We start from the raw sequence: 22,963 nt of genomic DNA, 5'->3' as shown, positions 1-22,963 counted from the left end.
GTCCCCCCAGGCATATCTCATTTATTCATTGTGTAAAATGACATACGGGGACCCCAGGTCACCCTACAGTGGTTGACCGGTGACTCTGCATTGTGTAAAATGATATAAGGTGACCTGTGGGCACCCTGCAGAGGATTACTGGTGACTCTCCATCCTGTTATATGACATAAGGTGACCCAAGATCTCCGTATTGATATAACGAATATTGTACAACAATGATAAAAAAAAACTAAGGTACCTTTGGTCCCCTTGGGCATATTTCATTTATTCATTGCGTAAAATGACATACGGGGACCCCAGGTCACCCTACAGTGGTTGACCGGTGACTCTCCATTGTGTAAAATGATATAAGGTGACCTGTGGGCACCCTGCAGAGGATTACTGGTGACTCTCCATCCTGTTATATGACATAAGGTGACCCGAGATCTCCGTATTGATATAACGAATTAATACAACAATGATAAAAAAAACTTAGGTTACCTCTGGTCCCCCTAGGCATATTTCATTTATTCATTGCGTAAAATGAAATACGGGGACCCCAGGTCACCCTACAGTGGTTGACCGGTGACTCTCTATTGTGTAAAATGATATAAGGTGACCTGTGGGCACTCGCAGAGGATTACTGGTGACTCTCCATCCTGTTATATGACATAAGATGACCCGAGATCTCCGTATTGATATAAAGAATTAATACAACAATGATAAAAAAAACTTAGGTTACCTCTGGTCCCCCCAGGCGTATTTCATTTATTCCTTGTGTAAAATGACATACAGGGACCCCAAGTCACCCTACAGTGGTTGACCAATGACTCTGCATTGTGTAAAATGATATAAGGTGACCTATGGGCACCCTGCAGTGGATTACTGGTGAATCTCCATCCTGTTATATGACATAAGGTGACCCGAGATCTCCGTATTGATATAACAAATATTGTACAACAGTGATAAAAAAACCCTTAGGTTACCTTTGGTCCCCTTAGGCATATTTCATTTATTCATTGCGTAAAATGACATACGGGGACCCCAGGTCACCCTACAGTGGTTGACCGGTGACTCTCCATTGTGTAAAATGATATAAGGTGACCTGTGGGCACCCTGCAGAGGATTACTGGTGACTCTCCATCCTGTTATATGACATAAGATGACCCGAGATCTCCGTATTGATATAAAGAATTAATACAACAATGATAAAAAAAACTTAGGTTATCTCTGGTCCCCTTAGGCATATTTCATTTATTCATTGTGTAAAATGACATACAGGGACCCCAGGTCACCCTACAGTGGTTGACCAATGACTCTGCATTGTGTAAAATGATATAAGGTGACCTATTGGCACCCTGCAGTGGATTACTGGTGACTCTCCATCCTGTTATATGACATAAGGTGACCCGAGATCTCCGTATCGATATAACCAATATTTTACAACAATGAAAAAAAAACTAAGGTACCTCTGGTCCCCCTAGGCATATTTCATTTATTCATTGTGTAAAATGACATACGGGGACCCTGGTCACCCTACAGTGGTTGACGGTGAGTGACTCTGCATTGTGTAAAATGATATAAGGTGACCTGTGGGCACCATGCAGAGGATAACTGGTTACTCTCCATCCTGTAATATGACATAAGATAACCCAAGATCTCCGTATTGATATAAAGAATTGATAGAACAGTGATAAAAAAAACTTAGGTTACCTTTGGTCCCCTTAGGCATATTTCATTTATTCATTGTGTAAAATGACATACGGGGACCCCAGGTCACCCTACAGTGGTTGACCGGTGACTCTCCATTGTGTAAAATGATATAAGGTGACCTGTGGGCACCCTGCAGAGGATTACTGGTGACTCTCCATCCTGTTATATGACATAAGATGACCCAAGATCTCCGTATTGATATAAAGAATTAATCAACAATGATAAAAAAACCTGAGGTTACCTCTGGTCCCCCTAGCCATACTTCATTTATTCATTGTGTAAAATGACATACGGGGACCCCAGGTCACCCTACAGTGGTTGACCAATGACTCTGCATTGTGTAAAATGATATAAGGTGACCTATGGGCACCCTGCAGTGGATTACTGGTGACTCTCCATCCTGTTATATGACATAAGGTGACCCGAGATCTCCGTATTGATATAACAAATATTGTACAACAATGATAAAAAAAACTAAGGTACCTCTGGTCCCCCTAGGCATATTTCATTTATTCATTGTGTAAAATGACATACGGGGACCCAGGTCACCCTACAGTGGTTGACCGGTGAGTGACTCTGCATTGTGTAAAATGATATAAGGTGACCTGTGGGCACCCTGCAGTGGATAACTGGTGACGCTCCATCCTGTAATATGACATAAGATGACCCAAGATCTCCGTATTGATATAAAGAATTAATACAACAGTGATAAAAAAAATTAGGTTACCTCTGGTCCCCCCAGGCATATCTCATTTATTCATTGTGTAAAATGACATACGGGGACCCCAGGTCACCCTACAGTGGTTGACCGGTGACTCTGCATTGTGTAAAATGATATAAGGTGACCTGTGGGCACCCTGCAGAGGATTACTGGTGACTCTCCATCCTGTTATATGACATAAGGTGACCCGAGATCTCCGTATTGATATAACGAATATTGTACAACAATGATAAAAAAAACTTAGGTTACCTCAGGTCCCCCTAGGCATATTTCATTTATTCATTGCGTAAAATGAAATACGGGGACCCCAGGTCACCCTACAGTGGTTGACCGGTGACTCTCCATTGTGTAAAATGATATAAGGTGACCTGTGGGCACTCGCAGAGGATTACTGGTGACTCTCCATCCTGTTATATGACATGAGATGACCCGAGATCTCCGTATTGATATAAAGAATTAATACAACAATGATAAAAAAAACTTAGGTTACCTCTGGTCCCCTTAGGCATATTTCATTTATTCATTGTGTAAAATGACATACGGGGACCCGGGGCACCCTACAGTGGTTGACCGGTGACTACATGTATGCATTGTGTTAAATGATATAAGGTGACCTGTGGGCACCCTGCAGTGGATAACTGGTGACTCTCCATCCTGTTATATGACATAAGGTGACCCGAGATCTCCGTATTGATATAAAGAATTAATACAACGGTGATAAAAAAAAAAGTTAGGTTTCCTCTCCCCCCCAGGCATATTTCAATTAAACGGGGCATGGTCACGAATTTGGTCAAATTCTATTTTTCTATTTTTTCTATTTTTCTTTTTAGAAATGCTTTAGACATGCATTTCCAATGATCAAATGAAATTTGAGAGTCATTCGTGGAGTTGAAAGCAATATACAGAGCTGAGAATTCTTTGTAATGTACACAACGCTCGTGCCCTGTTTTTGTTTACATAGGTTCAATATACGAGTAAAAAAATTGTAAACCTGATTTGTCTATCTTTTAATTTATTTTAAGCATAAACAGTTTCTAACGTTTAACACATTCATTTGAGGTCTAAAATTGGAATTTTCACTTTAACATTTAAAATATAAACAAACGCTTTGTTTACTTTGCAAAGAAGTTCAATTTCTGTAACTTGTTCACAATTCAACAAATTACACTCAAATTTCGGTGGCTTATTAAGAATGCCTTACTGAAGCATTGTAAATATTAAAATAGGAAAGGTGATTTTTGACCAAAATCGTGACCATGCCAATATAATGTAACCTCTGGCTTTAGTAAATCTTCACCTTGTATATTAAAATATTTATTAAATCTGGTCTCAATATTGACTCAAAGAATTACAACATCAATCTAAAACCATTGGTGGAGTCACTTATTCTTTTTTTTTTTACCTAAGGTGATCTATGGTTATCCTACAGTGAATAACCTTGGTGAATCTCCATCTTGTAAAATAATCTGAGGTAACACCAGGTAGTCAATGAATGGATGAAGACTGATTAATCTCCAATTTGCAAAATGCATCAAATGACCGGTGACTCTCCATAGTATAAAATGACATAGGGTGACCTCTGGTCTCCCTAAAGATAAAAATTATTACTCCATTGATTTCAGACCCACGTTGGCCTCTAGTCTCCTTGTGAATGTAATTTGATATTTAGCCTTCTTACAGTGATTGACTTTTGGTGAATATCCATCTTCAAAACTACATTAAGGTGACCTTTGGTCTCTCTATAGATTCACAATTTATTATTTAATTGATCTAGGACCTAAGATGGCCTCTGGTGTAATTTTGAATAGTTTACTTAAAGTGACCCATACTCTTTAGACTAACAAAATTATTTTATTGGTTAAAGACCTAAGGTTACCTCTGGATATTCCACTTAAGAGGACCCCTTGTCTTCCTACAGTGGCTGAATCATGTTGAAGCTCTCCACCTTGTAAAATCTTGTAAAATGACATAAGATAAACTCTGATCTCCCTATAGGTGAACAACATTTTTATTTGATTGATTTAATACCAAAGGTGACCTCTAGGCTCCTTACAGTGGCTGACTTCTGGTGAACCTCCATCTTCAAAAATGACAAAATGTGATCCCTGGTCTTCTTATAAATTATTAAAATTATAACAACATTGTTAACGGCCTATATTGACCTCTGGTCTTCCTTTGGATAATCTATTTAAAGTGACCCCTGGATTCTCTACAGTGGATGCCTTCTGGTTCAGCATCCTTTACACATTTTTTTAAAGACAGAGTTTGGTGGTGAACGTTAAAGCATCAGGTCTACCTTAAATTTTAGAAATTATGTTTTAAGCTATAAACTATATCTTTTTGTAGAATTTTATTATAAAGGAGATCAATATAATATTAAAATGGTCACGATCATCTCCTTACTATGTGACCTCCGGTCTCCCTTAAGATTAACAAAAAAATATTACTTCAGTGATCTAGGACCAAAGATGAACTCAGGTGTCATTATAAATGGTTCATTTTAGATTAACAAAATTATTTAATTGGTTACCTAAGGTAACCTCTGTTCTACTTATTGATGTTCAAAGTAAGGTGACCACTAGTCTCCCTACAGTTGCTTCTGGTGAATTAATCTCTATCTTCAAAAATGCATAAAGGTCAGACCTCTGGCCTTTTTTTGGATATTTCACTTAATGTGATCAATGGTCTCCCTATATAGATTAATAAGGTTATCATTTCATCGATTTAGGACCTTGGGTGACGTTGGGTTTCCTTATTGAAGTTCCACTTAAGGTTAAGGTTGTCTCGTACAGTGGCAAACTTTTATTGATTATCCATCTTCAAATATGGCATTAGGTGAACTTGGTCTTTCAATATATTACCAAAATTATAACAACACTTGATTCAGGACCTAAGGTGATCTCTATTGATATCGTTTTTATAATGATCCCTTGTTTCTCTACAGTGAATGGCTTCTGGTGAATATGTATCCTTAAAAATCTATAAATCTCTAGGCACGTAGCATCGTTTTTGAAAGGGGGGGGGGGGGCAGAGTCATCCAAAAAATCTTAAAACTCTTGACAAGCAAAAAAAAAGTTCCCCAAAGTCTTCAAAATCCTAATCCGTGGGGCAGCCCCCCCCCCCCCCCGATGCTACGTGCCTGCATGGACCTCTAATTTCCCTATAGATTAATAGAATTCATAGGTCCTAATATAATATGACCTCTAGGCATATTATGAATATTTCACTTAAAGTGACACCTGCTCTATTAATTACCGAATTATTTTTTCTCTCTTCATATTAAGGACCAAAGGTAACCTCTGGTCTCAAACGAACATTCCACTTAATTTAACCCCCGGTCTCTCTAAAATGACTGACTTCCAGTAAATATTAATCTTGTAAATTGTCATAAGATGACCGGATGACATCTCCCCATTGATATTACACATTAGGTGACCCCTAGTCCCTACAGTGGATCACTTCTGACGAATCTCAATATTGTAACTTTTGTTACCGTATTGATTAACATAATGATTACGACATTGTTTTAGGACGTAAGGTGACCTGTGGTCTCCCTATGGATATAGAAAAAAAGAAAGTAGATTTACATTCTTATCTTAACTTGTAAAAGAGTTCCATAAGTGCTCATTAATACACTCATTTTGGAGAACTATTTTCGGGTGACCCAAGGTCCTAGTTGAGCGTACATTTTATCCTTCTGCGGATGGTCGTGGCCGATATTAGACTATACTTATCTCCTTAAAAAGAAGAGCATTTAGGAAAATACTTTCTTAAGATAAAAAACATGGACATATTTTTTTTCACTAAAAATTATAGTTTTTGACAAAATTATAACTCTAGTTTCTAAAAATTAAGATAGATCTGCTGTGTATTTTGTTCACCACCCAGTCTCCTCAGAGATTTTAAATATTGATTTAAAGATTAAAATATTCGATTTAAAGATTTGAATATTCGATTTAAAGATTTAAATATTCGATTTAAAGATTAAGATATTCGGTTTAAAGATTTAAGTTCTCAATTTAAAGATTTAAGTACTCGATTTAAAGATTTCTAAAAATATTCGATTTAAAGATTTGAATACTAGTATTCGATTAAGAAGCTCAGAAATGTTATTGCTAGTACAGAGGTAATCTTAAATTGCAAACGTTTAGAAATTTGTGTGTGTTTGTGTGAATATGTGTGTTATTGACTATGATGAATGCCATCGATGTTTCACATTTAAAAAAAAGTCCACTGAGTATAACAGTAGCGTTGTTCACACAATACCTTCTGCATCAAGTGAACAATCTATCTATACAGTAGACATACAGTGTTATCCCAGAGTGTTCATATATATAAATGACCATCATTCCGTCGTATTTTGAACATTGTAAACGATTATGCCAGAGTAAATTCTGAGAGAAACCATCATCTACTGTAACTGACATGTCTAAATTACATGTTTTCAAAGAGAAAAATTCATGCTTATCACCGTAATATATTTCTAAAAATCGAAACTTCTTGAAAAATTAATGAGGCTTTTTCATCGTATTGCAAACCAGATAAACTCGCACTAAGGAACACTTGTTAAAAAATCCCAATTTTTTTTTAACTGTTGAATGAGATTGAACCTGGTTGATAAATTTGATGAATAGATGATTATTAACGGTAAAACCTTTCTGTCTAACATTTTCGTTTAATATTTCTACCTAAGTTTATGAGTGAAAATTGATTTCTGTTGTACACAGTTTTAGAAACATTTTAAAGTATATTTCTCTCCAAAAGGCCATCTTTGTCATCTTTCTATAGTATCTGTTTGTAATTCATTTTGAATAATCCTTTACCCTTTTTTTAATTAAAAAAATGGAGTTAAAATTGTGCTACACTAACAAGAAATTATTTGTATATTGCACTAAAAGGAAACCAACGCGAACCTATCTTTAAAAAAAACTGTTGTTGTTGACAAAACAATGCGTAACCTAAATTTATGAAATCACATAGATTGTTTTTAGAAAGTTTTAAACAAAGATGTTATTCAAAACTATTTTTACCGAATTATTCACTGAAATAGATGTTTACCTCGAAATTTATTCCTGGTGATATTGCTGGGATGTCATCTCTCTGAACACGTCACGCTTATGACGCAAGTATGTTCAGAACGGTTCTCTTTTGAACTGATGTAATAAAAAAAAAAACATGAATGGTATGTGTAATTAAAAACTTGTGAACTAATGTTCTGACAAAGTAATGATTAATGTGTTTCATGACTTTAATGAAACAGTATCATAAAAGAAAAAAGGGGTTCTGTTTAAAGTAATTGGGACAGTTTTTATTAAATTTATCACGTGATTTAAAGTACATTTCACTCAACACTTCTTGGGTTTTATTTCGTTCGGTTTTTTTTTGTGGTTTTTTTATTAAAATGTTTCAAATTGTGTTGAGCATAAGACATGGCACAGCCCAAGTAAAATGAATGGTTTGCTGACTGCTGTTTCACGTCGTATTCAAGATTATTTCAATCTTTTAAGAACACGAAATTTTTTCTTTTAGCTTTTTATAAAACGTGGAATCTGATTGATCAAATTATCAGATAGTTTCTGGATGTCATGCACGTTTAATTTCTAATGCTTTATTCTTGATATTGTGACATTCGGGGGCGTAGCTTGGACCTTTTGATGTGTAGCCAAAAAAGGCAAGGGGTCTGGGGCCGCCTTTATTAGGCCCTAAGTAGGTCCAGGGTGGGGCTCAGGGGGCGAAGCCCCCGAAAGCTTATGGATTTTAACGGTCTCTACGCTCTGCTTATATGCAATATGTATAATATCCAGCTGAATATAACTAATTATATAAAAGAAGATGAGCGAGTATTGCGGGTTTAATGCCTTTATTAGCACGGATAAGATAAGGTTTTTTTTTCAAAATTTGTTTCAAATGATGTATAATTGAAACAACATTTATCTGTAACTTTTAAAGGATTCTGAATGGTTGTGGTCATTTTAGTCTGTATCAATCTCTGTATAAAGATATAAAAGAAAATGTTTAATTCTTGATATAAAAAAATTTGGATTTTTCTTTACCATAATAGTTTAGAGCTAAATATTGAAACTGAAATTTTAAGGCATTGTGTAAATTGTTGACTACCCAGCCTCTTTAAATAACTTAAATACTTAGAATATTCAAACAATAAAATGCTTTCTTCAATGATGCATGCGTGAATTGAAGGTACGACATTGCAGAAAAAAACACATAACCTGCGTTATGGGTCACATAACGTTAGCGGGTTTTGTAATTTTTTTCTGCAATGATCGCTTCCTTCATAACCCGCATGAATCATCAAAGAAAGCATTTAACAGTGCGACATTGAAGTCCGGACATGACACAGTCCGGGCTTTTAGCTACCCTTTCCGTTGGACATAACTTACTTTTGTTTATATATCTTGGTGGGACATTTTACTTTGATCCTATCCTGTCAGCATGAATGTACACATTGCTCTAGTTTTCTTATAATTGTCTCTCAAATATCAAAATCCCATGGGAGATTGGTGGGATTTTTCATCCCATCTCAAACCCCACCAAAATCCCATGGGAGAAAAAAATCTTTGTGGGATATCAACTCCCGTGGGATTTTTTCTCCCATCATTGGTGTTGATAGGATAAATAATCCTCTAAAAGGCATGTTGGAATATTTTATACCAGAGTATAAAAAGTCCTCTAAATACAGGTATATCATCTTAAGTGATTGTATGTTGGGATTGACTAAACACTTATGATTCAATTGTTTGATCATATAGTCTAGTAAAAGCAATATTGTTTGTGTTAACAGCTTTTTGTTAACAAATTAATGAATTGATCGAAAAGATTAGTACAATTAACTAATTGATTGTTAGTGTACATCGGTACGTATATATTAATACTTTATAGGGTTGGTCTGTGCTCTGTTTTGTATGAAAAGAAATCCATTTGTATTAGAAAATTTGGAGTGAGAACCCACCCCACTATGCAATAAAAATACTATTTTATATACCCAACACTATAGAAGTCCATTAACTAAAGGCAAAGTTTGTTGTCGTAGATCATGTTCAGGCCCCGGGGCCATAAAACTTAGACGAGCTCACTTTTGATCTCAGTCCCACTTTTCCACCATATGTTCCTTTTGTAAAAGTGAGACTTAGATCAAAAGTAAGCTCATTTAAGTTTTATGGCCCCGGGGCCTGGTATAAGTTAAGGACAAATTCTTAAATATCAAAAGTTATTGAGGAATGTACCTAATCGCTAAGTAAGTGAAGTAGAAAATCGTATAAATGTTTTCTTTTGCCATATCAAGACTCTTAATATGATTAGTGTTCTCTTGTAATAAGCTAGTAATTTGTGTTCTCTTGAAGAAAGCTGTAGTTCTTTCTAATCAAAATATCAGAGGGGGGGGGGGGGGGTCAATCATGGATAAATGGTGAAAAGGTTCGCAGTATGGTGTATGACATTGTCCACTAATCCAGGAACAATTCTTAATGTGAATTAATCGACAACACATTTTTTAAATGAAAGTGAACAATAATGTATCAAAACATCAGTAGCATAGAAAACCATTAATCAGGACTATATTCATGTGCAAAAAAAAGAAGAATTGGTTTTATTAAATAAAAATAAAATATGATTTCATTCTAACATAAAGCCAAAAAATTTACATTAGAATTAAACCAAGCTGATGGTTGGTTTTGATTAATTATGATAAATCACTTGTCAAATATTGTTGGCGTGCTTTAAATTTTAGCCTTCGTGACCGTTAGTTACCTGTGCTGACCTTCAATAACACAATAATGTCAAGGTGGTGGACTTCTTTAAAGTCTGTTCATTATATTGGAAAGGTAATGAACAACCTTTCAATTAAAAAAGTTCCAAAGGCCAAGACAAACGATTTTTAAGGTCCTACTCTACCACTAATTAAAGTTGGTGCTTTTGATAACAGAGATGTTTATGTTTTTCTTGAAGTCTGACATTGAACTTGATTTCAAAAAAATACCCTTAAAGCATTATAAGCTGTCGTTTAGCAACAGAGAGAGAGAGAGAGAGAGAGAGAGAGAGAGAGAGAGAGAGAGAGAGAGAGAGAGAGAGAGAGAGAAAGAAAATAATGATTTGTAGAACGTGATAACCTTGATATAATAAAGATGTCAGCGACATATTGCGGCGTTGATCTTTCCTTTTTTTAAAACCGTTTCTCCATTGGAGCATCTCTGAGGGGCTTTTTCGGAATTAGTGGCATTAAGGGGCATTACGGAGACCATGTATAAACGAACATACTGAATGTTATTACCAAATAACTTATTTACACAATATAAGTGAGTATGTTACCGAAAAAACGTAGCATTGAAAATTGTTTATTAACAGGGCGATGACAAGACATCGCACCATTTGTGCTTACGCCATTTTTATCCCTCAGTAATTGTCAATGCCCCCCAAAGACGGGTGTTTTAGTACATGTATCGTCTTTCCGCTAATGATTTTAATTTCCCCACCGACTTAGGTACGTCCTTGAGCTTGTAGGTACAATAATTTATCGTTGTCTGCACACTCTCGTCTTTAATCTGTTTTTTTTTTTTCATTAGAAGGAAAACCTAGAACTTCTGTCTTCTAAAAGAACAGAAGAATATTATCACACAAATGTCTTTGTCGAGCTTACAGTCATGTGTAACGGCGCACAAAGAAAAAGTACCTTTCTTATCCTTAAAGACGCCATTCTTCCGGCTGTTTACTTAACCGAGAAATATTCCTCCGCAAAGGAAAAAGAGACAAAGAATGATGTCTTTTACGTTATAAGCTAAATAAAAAAACCCATTGCTTTTGATCGATGGTAATCTTGATTTTAAGTTGTCTTTGATTTTATTATCAACGATGATTCCGTTAAAAGACGCTTAAACCGCCGTGATCCTTATCATTAGAACCAGTCGATATTGCTTAACATCATTATCCTACTAAGTACCTGTACTCACTGTTGATTCCTTCAAAAAAAAACTTTAATCCATGGTCTTCGGCACATTTAAAATTTTTAGAAATTTCAGAAATAGTACAGCAATAAATTTTACTTGACAAATGGTTTAAAGAGATCTTAATAGTTTTCATGGGCAAAACTACGACCTTCAAACTTCAAACGCAAGAAATGGGTTCTAAATTCAAGATAGTATTTTTTCATCAAATTTAGAATTTGAATCCTGCCAAGAATACATCTCCTAAGTCACCCTTTTGCTGGATTATTGTGATAAATAGGTTTTATTGTGACCAAGGAACACGTGGCCTTTCGCTCTAATTGTCGTTTGTCGCAGATGGTAAAAAAAGGCCCAGACTGTTGTTCAGCCGAGTTATTAACAGTATTGATCGGCCACTGTAAAATTGTAACATTCCTACAGCAATGTTAAGAACAAACCGACCACCATAGGACATAAAAAAAACGACAATATGGAATAAAGAGGGATTAAGCCACAGTCTCACAACGAAATGGCTTAAGGAGAGGAAAATGAAAAAAAAACTATATATCGTTATATTTACGTCATGGCATATATAAATGGTATGTTTGTGACAGAATGGGAGTATATTAATATATTTACATGAAAAATCTAAGAAAGCGTCATGATCATCAAGGTTATTTTAATTACCAATAGCACAAAAACACAAATTATTAGGATTTAAAAGGTGATAAATTTTGTATAACTATTTAATAAATATCGAATCAGCGGTATCAGTTGTGAAACTGTGAGCATTGGTGCTCGCCGTGTACATGTGCTAAATGTTGGAAAACCATTATGTGATTGGCAAAAGTCGTTTTGATTCAATGATATTGTAATTTTGTTTAATATTTTAGATGATAGAATTGGTAATAGTGACTGTTTAAAGCTTATTGTTTATGGTATATTTCGCCATTTTGTAGATTCAACATGGGTGATATGTGAACAATAATCTGTTTTCTTATAGGAATTTTGCAGGTGTTATATTGTATAGTGTGAATTTATTTGGTGGTTGTGAGTACAAATTTCACAATGTGTTAACACTTGTCATATTGTTTACACCAACCCAGTCAGTTCAAAACTTAAGATATGATACGGGTACAAAGTAAGCGAACACTGCAGAAAAAATATGATTGTTTGTGCAAATAGCGTGTTTAAAAACATTTTACTCTTCTCTCTCTCTCTCTCTCTCTCTCTCTCTCTCTCTCTCTCTCCGCACCTGTCTTCGGTGATGTATATATTAAATGAAAAGGTACGTAAATATAATTGCTATGTCTGCCAAAACGTTCAATACAAGGACAAGCCAATCTTTCCATATACATGTAAAGAGGGTTTTGGAATTTTCAGAAGATATCAAAATATAAAAAAATATTGAAAAATGCTGAGCATGCAATACTTCATTTCATTTTGCAAAATCCATAAGTCGTATATTTTAGGAAGTGTTAAAGAAGAAAACGGGCGATGCTGTATTTTATGTATTTTTTTCCTCTGCTATTTAACCGTACTCAAGAGAGAAAAAATGTTTTGAAAGAATGACAAAACAAGATAAAACGTTTGCAGTGCTGGTGACTTGGGGTTTTAGCCGATGAGTGTCATTGATGGAGTTGCTGTCGCAGGCGATAACTTCTCTAGGACGAACAACCCAATGAAATTAATGGGCTTAGAGAGGCTACGGATCCCAGTGTAACCGCATTAGCAAGCCTCTAAAGCCGCCCCGAAGCACTAAGAGACACTATGTCAAAAAGTTCTATGAATTTTTCATGAAAGCAGAGATCTAGATCTTTCTAGTTTGTTTTGAAATAAAATATATAGACGTTTTAAAAGATGAGTAAATCAATATGTTTCCCTAAGTTTACAGAAATGATTAATCATTTTGACTGAACGCTGGATCATAAAAATTACATATACAAACGACAAACGAGATATTTAGGTATAATGAATTCTTAATTTCTGTATAAAATTCAATTATTTATATATGTGGATATCAACCCAAGGGACAAATATTGATAAAGTTTTATGTCGTGAATAGTCTCTGTAAACGATTATCAAATACCTGTTTGTGGCTCCAAATTTTTAAATAATGTATCTATTGATCTGTCTTCAATTCTAAAACGTTTTTCACCATTAAATGCAATTGATGCGTATGAAATGTTCAGTCTTTCTGTCATCATATAATTGAAAGAAACCATCTTTTAATACCGTAGCCATAACCTATCTAGATTTCCCCGTTTTGATTGCTTGGTAAATAACACTATTATTATTTTCAAAATGATAACATAAACTTGTATTACAAATGGTCGTAATATTGAATCAAAACTGATTGTGACATTAATATAGAAAGGTATTAGACTGGAGAAACGAAGCAGCATAAAGTTTGACTTAGCTTGACTTGGAGATTCTAATTTATTTATCTGGTGTCAGCTGAGAGTCGTAGTTCACGGTCTATCGCCTCAGCTGCTGGGCTCTTCTCATCGATAATACCACTGAAACCACTGAAATATAAAAAAAAAAAAAAAACATGAATCATATGGGCGCTTTCTTGCTTTCATAAACTTACTCTTATAATGATTATTTTGCTTCTAAACATTTTTTTGTATTAAGCATCCGTCTTTCTACAACGACTCCAGGAATTGTAAGTTCATCGGCATTCTTCAAGTATCAGATGTACTTATTAAATGTAATTGGCAGTGTACATATATTTCTGGTCCCTAATAATATGGATTTCATTTCCTTATATTATCTACGAGACATTTGCTTCAGGCCCTGCGGCCAAGCAAACCGTTCGTTTCCCCTGTCTTGATACATCAGGAAGCGATGTAATTGAATGAGAAATCCTAGAAACGTGTAGAGAAAATTAATGGACAAAAAATACTAGGTGGATTAATAGATATTAAACAAATCGATATATCAGTTATTTCTAATTAATTGGATATTTTGCTACATACAGCAATCTTGGGAATATGTCATGACTTTTTTGGTGGGAGGATTTACTAATGAACTGACTGGAATATACTAATACTTAAATTGTAATCCATTATAGATATAAAACTGGACGCATTAATGACATATCTAATGTTAAAGAAATAAAAATGGCTTTCTCTTCCGGAATTAGTCATCGGTTATTGATTGTGTGTTTGGTCCCGTTACAGTTTACTATATTAACGACTTAATCTTTTTTGCAATGAAAGATATATGCTTTTTTCTAATATCCTTAAAATAATTATTAACACTTCCAAATTGTCGTAACATACTTCTTTTCTATATTGTCATACTCAGTATTTAAAAAAAAAACCATTACATATTATGTCATCGTATTTATCATTGTACCATGTTTTTCTATTTTAAATATCTGCATACTCTGAAACCCCTTCCGTTGGCTTCTAATTACCATCAGACATAAAGCATGAACTAATATATCTGCGATCAGTCTTAGCTAAATCCCCATGCATCAGCTGGTAATAAATATGCGTTGATTCTATAGTGTATCGGTTTTTTATTTAATTTTGGACAGTCAATAATGAGTAGCATGTTACTCTACTCTCTTATGTTTAATTTGTTGACAAATTGAAAAAAAAACCAGTTGCCAACCTACGTTATAGTACAATGTATATTGACATAACTATAAGACAGGAGTGAGATTGAGGTCAATTTGAGTTAAAGATATCTAAATTAAATGTTTTTATTTCTGCAGGGTAGTTTTTAAGGTCATTTTATTCTGTTAACTTGAGACTTTTTCTAAAATTCGTATATCAAGTCACAACTAGCAAAGAAACGTGATTCTCTTGTATCTTTTGTCAAATATCATGGGATCTTATTTTGTTGTAAAACGAATTTTAGAAAAACACATTGAAAACACATGAATGGTACATTTTGTCTAAAATATGAAAGCAGAAACATAAATTGAAAAAAGAATAGAAGTTGTAAAGCCTCAGTCACAACTGACCGTAAGTGTTCGGTGATCGTGCTTGTGCTACGGGTTTTGCCAATCGTGGCTTCGTGGGTGATCGAAGAGTTATGGGGGATTTGGGGCCATCCTGTACATTTGAGGTTAAGAATGTAAACATTTCTTGAACTGACTTGTTTCTGCCCGAATCTGACCAAAAGTGTTGCTAAACGATAAAAAAAACCCAATAAATATGAGGTTCTACATGTTGTTTTTTTGCAGATTAAGCATACAACAATCGGACAATGTTTTTTAATCACATAGAACAGCTGTCGAACTGCGAAGCTGCAAACTTATTTTGAAGATTTAAAAATTTGAAAAAAGATATAAAGGGGATTCATTAGTATTCCCTCTACAACCATTTGTTGAGAAAAAGTTTGAATCTAGCACATTATTGTTGTAACCTGCCTCAAAATAGGGACCCTATTTTAATCAGTCGGTATCTATTTTCAGACAAGAAAAACCAGTGTACCCTAAACTCCGTTGTCTATAGAAACACGGTGACGTTATAATTTCATAGAAAAAAATATATATAAATTCAAAACAATTTGTGTTGAATGTGACTTACATCTCTATACCAGTCCCAAGTTTGAATTTTTTTTTTTTAGTTCTATATTAAGTATAAATTAAAGTCAATTCTTTTTACAAGTGGGGTAGTGGTAAAAAGTAAAAAGTAAAAGTAAAAAGTGATTGTCCTAAATACAAAGTTACAACTTAAATAAGCAAGCTTAGACGATTTTCTTAACAAATGGTTGTAGAGTGGACACTAATGTCCTTTCAGATTTTTTCATATTTTTCAATATTGGATTTAAGTCTGTAGCTGCGCATTTCTAAATAAGTGATTAAAAATGCATTGTTCTGTTCTTGTTTGCATAGTTTGCATACAAAACAACATATATATCCTCATATTTATTGCTTTTGTATCTGCTGGTAACAGTTTTGGTCTGTTTTGAATATAAACAAGCCAGTTCAAGAACTGTATACATTCTTACTTCAAATGTTCAATTTTCAAGATGGCTGCACCCTCATTTACAAACCGTGCTAAGGTAATTGAAAATGCATCGTAAAACAAACGAACATATATGTATGACCAGCCAATCGTAGATGTCACGTACAATGTCACGTACAAATTTGAATGGAGACAGGTTTTAACTCGCGACATGCGATGCCTTCACCTTACGATTACCGTGCAACAGACGTATGTTTGCCTTTCGAACGCCAGCAATATTATTTATGTTAAAACCCCTTCTTTACTTTTCAAGACAACATTGACGCTTGTTTGTTTCCATTTGAATAAAGACAGTAACACCTCTTGATTGTTAAAATATTGTCATTTATTTAAAAATGACGCAAATATTATAGAACATATAAACATAAACAAAAGTGGCTGGAAGATCCACAAACATTTGACTAGAAAACAAATTGGAGAGTATAGAACAATAGGGGTCTCCCAGCCGCAAAATTGCTAAAACTACCATTAATGAAATACAATGAAAACAAACGTGGTGCATAGGTCACTTGCAAGTCAGTTATACCGACGTCTTTCTTGGCCTCCCGACAGCTGAACGGACAATTATTAGTTTTCGCATTAGAAAACTTTTTTTTTTCTTTCGACATTCACTAAAATGAATCTGCCGTTTATTTTTACAAGCAAGTGAATAGAACTCAAAGAAAAAGAAGACTGTTATTCTGTAATTGCTGTTTTGGTGAATATATACTAGCTAAAGTGGACGAATCAAATTAAGAGTGTTTTAAAAACAATATTCATCTTACGATTCTGATATCATGAAAGATTAAAAGATGGAAAATTTCACTGAAATCTAGAAAAAAATCTGCGCTAAAATCTCATTTCAGCGATATAATTGTAAATGATAATTTTTCCTAACCTATATAATATCTTTGAATACTGTTACAATTTTGTTTACTATTTGTTGAACTTTACAAAAACCTTTGAAAATGGTTTAAGGAAACTTTCAATTGAAAGTGGAAATCTACATTGGTTTCATTTGCTTTCACAAAAGGCACAAGAGTGACACCATTTTTTAAAAATCAGTATTTGCAACTTTTTTGTATTCTGAGTTCGTTATCATAATAAACACAATTTCAAGAGGTTTTAATAGTTCTTGACTATAATTCAATGAAACATTATGTAAATTTTAAAAAAGAAAAGTTTCAGTAAGAAATAAAATGTATATATATATGTTCCATCTAAAAGTCATTCAATCATTGTTTACACTGACTGAACTTGGGTTTGGCTTTGCTTTGCTTCAGTATCAATGAACCATTTGCTTAGAGATGCAGAGTCGGGATTGAACAAATCTTGTAATAAACTGGGATCGCTGGTTTCATATGTCTTGTGATAAATGGAAAAGCAATTAAATCAAATAGAGAGTACAAATATCATGAAGGGTAATGGAGAGAAATATCGGATTAATGGTAAGTAATTGTCTCAGTAGATCACAGATACCAAGAAAAGGGTTAATTCTGATCTCTGAGCAGGATGAATCTGCCAGTGCTAAGGTTGTATGTTGCATTTTGCACCAAGGTTAGGTGCATTTCCTGTTAAAATATCTTATACACCACTTAGTAGACCAGTGACTAAAGAAGTTATAACCTCTTTTGTGAAAAGTGTGTCTCGTCTGATATATGAGATCTTTACCTTTGAAGTTAAATGCTATAGTATCACATAGAAAAAATAATTCTTATGGGAGAAATAATGATACAGAGAAAATCTTGTAGATTTCTCTTGGAATCCTATGAGAATTTATTATGTAGGGTAATGAAGTCTTACATTTTACATAGATTCATTAAATGTAGGTAGGTATTTTATTCATAGAAAAAATGATTTTCCTACTGTATTTAAAAATCTAATAGGAGTAGTACATGGGATCGTAATCAATTTTTCGCGTGTTTACTTGCTCTTGGGATACATCTCATGACGTTACCGATATGGACAGTTAAGATAGATTCTTCATCTCAATAAGATTATCATTTTTATTAATTATACAGGATCCTCGGTACAATGATGACGTGGACAAAATCACCGGATACCGGACCGATACCCTGCTCTGTATGCCAATACATAATGCTGATGACGAGGTGGTGGCTGTAGCACAGGTCATTAACAAAGCAGGGGCCCAGGAGGGGTTCAGCAAAGAGGACGAAAAGGTTGTACATATACCATACATACGCGCGCACACTTACACGTATTTGCTTAGGGTTTTGAGTTATGAAGATTATTTCTTGTAAAGTTCAATCCCTTGAAACGGAAATTCCTCTGAAATAAAAATAAAATACAAAACATTTTCTTTTTTAAAATAAAATTCGATTTTCGTATTTTTAATTGAGGAATTTATGAAATGAGAAAGACGTCTTTTAAGCAAAAAAATTCATAAACGGAATTTTCCCACGTGTTCGCTTAAAAGTTTCAGGAGAAATTCACTGATCTACGGTGGCTGCCACAGGACATATGCTTGAGATTTTTTTTTTTAATTCGTGGCCACGAAATAAAAGTCGTCCCATGGCAGCCATCGTACGGATCATATCATGCAAGTTCAATGTGGGTTTTTTTTTATCACTTTGTAAATATTGTTTTATTACTTTGTTCAATAAATAAACAAATGCCAGTATCATGAAAAGATGCCACTAACATCGGTATTTTGATGTACATAGTATCGCCCATCTTCGTACAAACTTCTACAATATTTAGATGACATGATTTCTCACATTTTTATGTGATATTTTGCTTTTATCCTTAAACAACTAAGCTTCTATTCCATAGCACAATCTTTTAAAATTGTGTTGAATATACTGTTGTTCGTTAAAAGACTTGAACAAAGGTAGCATTATTTGTAGATACATTTTGTATAAACATTCAAATGAAATACAACATAGCAACTAAGAATCAATCCCTGGCGAATCCTTACCAGATACAATAAATAGAATCAATTTTGAATCATTGTGTCCCTTCCGATATATTTCATTTTATCATGTTGTATATTTTATTTGATAAAATGAAATATATCGGAAAGGACAATTGTTTTTGACGACCCTTAAAACAGACTTTTCCAAGTAATTGAAAAATTATCCCATTGATTTACAGAAGTCATGATATTAAGAAACACGACTCGCTTGCTGATAAAAGGGCTACTAAACATAAGAAAATAATAGAAGAAACACTAACTTGTGTCAATCCGACTGATAAAATTATCTTCCTTGTGCTAAGGACATTTTTGTGTCGCAGTAAACAATTTAAAAAATCCAAATAGCATTTATTATCCAGAAAATAGAACAGAAGAGAATAGAATGAGGATGTAACTTTCATTATTTGCTTATGTCTAGAAAAATGTATATCATTCGAAATTTACAATATTCTATCCATTTCATCTACTATTAACATTAAGAAGAAACGTTTCAAAACCATACATATATAAAAGATTGAGTGCATGTTATTTTTTCTAAGTTCATAAAAATTACTTATTAATTAGTGCTTAAGATTCAATGTGTCGATTCAAGTTTAGAAAAAGTCAAAGTCGATTCGGAATATATATAAAAACTTATCTTATTAACAACAGTTACATGTTAGATGTTGTATAATGTTATATATTCCTTTTATTTTAGCTGTTAGGGACCTATCTGACATTCTGTGGAATTGCCATTCACAATGCTCAGATTTTCGAGGCATACAGTAAAGAGTATGAACGAAATAAGGTAAGACTTTCTAGACTTCAATAAGTGCACAACTATAGAGTGCTTTTCATTATTATGAGAAAGTATTTTTTGCTTTTTGTTTTAGGCATTGCTAGAAGTTGTTCACGATCTGTTTGAAGAACAAACTTCAGTGGAAAATGTAATACTCAAAATTATGCAGAGAGCCCAAAGTTTGCTGAAATGTGAGCGCTGTTCGGTTCTATTGCGTGATGGGTCTTCTGAGGTAAATTCTTCTATCTTTTTTTTTATCTTACTTTGGAATTAATTAAATTCTCTCGAAATATTATTAACTCTATATAATTCATGTACGTTGTATTTTGTGTAATATTAAAACTTCATAACTGTGAAAAGACCTTACATAATTCTCACTTATCACGTCGTATGCTGTGTTTGACAATCTTTTGGTTGCGTAAATACAGAAATCTTTAATTCTTTCTGTTGTGTGCTATTTATATGCCAACACTGAAGGATTATTTATATCAGACCTGTATATAGTCCGGTTTCTCATAATACAAAGTTTAACAATAGACTACTTTGGCACATATGATTTTTTGTACGTCAATTCATTTATATCTGCTTCGATTAAAACAGTCTTATTTATTCTTACATATATATTGTTGTGATGTTATTACATATATCAAAAAACTTTATGCATCGATCAAACAGGGTGATAAAATAACGTCATCCCTTCCGTCCTGCGGGGCCATCTTTCATATTTAGTTCTATGCCTGCTACTAGGAGAAATAACATAGGTCCATTCGAAGCACAAAATCTTCGGTCATTTATTACTTAATGAGGCGTTATGACATTGATCTTAGGTCACTGACTAAAGACAAGGTTACAACATTATTAACACGGTAACTCCAAAACGCGGGGAGCAGTTGTTTTATTTTTTAATCGACAATGCTAATCCTTATTGATTTCACTATAAGTAATCATAAATGTGTCGGCTTTCTTTTAACCACGTACAGGATGACGTGTTATGACAGTTCAATTGCCTTATTTGAACAGTAAAATGCATTTATTGGGTGATTTATGCGGGATATGAATATACATGAAGTGAAATTGCAGAAAAATACATAACCCGCGTTAGCAGCTTGTCGTAACTATGTAATTGAGTTGTTTTCGCAATGATCGTTTTCTTATAGTTTATATTTACTTTTGTCTTTTAACAAATTTAAAAAAAGGTCATTCATTATTATGATTAAAAGAAGAAGCCAACCAGGTCAACAGCCACTACATGTATTTTGTTTCAGTTTATTTTAATTCACTTTTTACATTCATATTTACTGGTACTGTACACGCAGTTGATTTTCAATATAAAACCCATGTCTTATTTGTTCTTATTGTAAGGCATGTTTATATATTTTCAACACTGTAAATCACATTTAAAGGAATAAAAGAATTTGACATAACCCACGTTTTAAAAATTGTTATTTGTAACAAAGTTTGCATTATATTTCAGACTTCTTTTAAAAAGGTCTTCGATTTAGCTTATCCTTTGAGGAATGGACAGAACTGTCAAAGGTAAGATACCGACCGCTTTCACTTGAACCTTTTTTAATGAAAAATTTATTAACCTCTACCTAATTTTAATTTTATGCTTGTTTTACCATCTAAATATATCATTTTTATGATAGGAAAAAAAGAATAAAATATATTTAACTATTGTATTTGTGCTTTTTTTACTGTTGGTGTGCGTTTTTAATTTCATGCTGTTTTCATAGAATACGAGACACAATACAACGAAACATAATAAATTTGCCTAATTAATACGTGTGTTTTTTAAAAAATATATTTGTGTGTAAATGAAACCATTAATTACTAAGACGTATTTCTATGATACTTTTAAAAAAAACCATTTAAGCACCTATAATCATCTAAATTGTATATATGCTTGGTTCGGCTTTTTAATCAATGCACTGTTTTACTGCCTTAAAATTATATATATTTTCTTACTTTACTGTTTATTCCCTATAGAATTGGTTGGAGTTACTTTTGTGAGAACCCTTCCTTATATATAACTACATGTCTGTTTATAATGGAAAACATCTAGTGTGCATCTACCGTTGAAGCGAAAATATCGTTTTTCAGTGAACTTAGTTTTAAAAATACCATTTATAATGCTTTTTGGCAAATTCCAATGCGAACCATTTCGGTACAGTGTATATGAATTTCAATCAATTTATTGCTAGTTCCACAGGAAGGTAACATACACTGTAAATTCTTTACATACATATATTTTTTTAAAACGCATGCTCTTGTGCACTCGGGACCTTTATAAGAAATTAGTATGTTTGTAATCTTGCATCTCTATTTCAACTTGTATCACCCTTCCGGCGCAAAGTGAAAAAACGTTGATTGAAATTTTGCCCTGTCCATGCATTAAACTTATCACGTGATTGTTGCAATCCCAAAGGCAGAGCTCGGAAAAACGTTACTTTTTGCGTTAATTTTAAAGGACCAAAGATTTACAATACATTGATTACCGTCTAACCTGATGATCAAAAGGAGTCGGCAGTTTTATCATGGTCTTTAAAATCATATTTATAAACTATTGTGTAAAAATAATCAAAGTTTTTAATAAGTTTCGCGAATGGAATAGTTAAGAAAAAATATGTACATGTACTAGTCTGTGCTGTCCGTTGTTTCCAATGTTGCTAAAATTGTTTCGATAAATCTTGATTTAAGTAACAGAAAATTAACAAAAAAGACAAAATCCAACAATATCAACATTATTTAGTTTATTTGTATCTAGCATCTGAATAAACATAATAAGAAAACTTTTAAAAAGAGTTTTCCCACAGTTTCCTTTTTATGAAGATTTGTTTTTGGGTCGTAATTGATTCAATCTATAATTGTTTTCATATGGGCAAGTGTAATAGATCAAACTAGTTTGATTCGTTTTTGCCATTTGTTTGTTCCTAA

At 33.6% G+C, this 22,963-nt stretch overlaps 1 protein-coding gene across 2 annotated transcripts in view; it reads left to right on the top strand.

Annotated features, from left to right (window-relative positions):
* Positions 1-22,963, top strand: part of LOC128190062 (dual 3',5'-cyclic-AMP and -GMP phosphodiesterase 11A-like) — a 50,230-nt gene that overhangs the window by 12,617 nt on the left and 14,650 nt on the right. For both annotated transcript variants that reach the window (XM_052861974.1, XM_052861966.1), the window contains exons 2-5: positions 18,335-18,493; positions 19,946-20,035; positions 20,121-20,258; positions 21,501-21,562. In XM_052861974.1, the coding sequence (XP_052717934.1) occupies positions 18,335-18,493; positions 19,946-20,035; positions 20,121-20,258; positions 21,501-21,562 (449 nt within the window). The remainder of the gene's footprint in view (positions 1-18,334; positions 18,494-19,945; positions 20,036-20,120; positions 20,259-21,500; positions 21,563-22,963) is intronic.

The sequence above is a fragment of the Crassostrea angulata genome, chromosome 1 (genome assembly GCF_025612915.1).
Source record: "Crassostrea angulata isolate pt1a10 chromosome 1, ASM2561291v2, whole genome shotgun sequence".
NCBI classification, from domain to species: Eukaryota; Metazoa; Mollusca; class Bivalvia; order Ostreida; family Ostreidae; genus Magallana; species Magallana angulata.
This window is presented reverse-complemented; position numbering and strand designations above follow the sequence as displayed.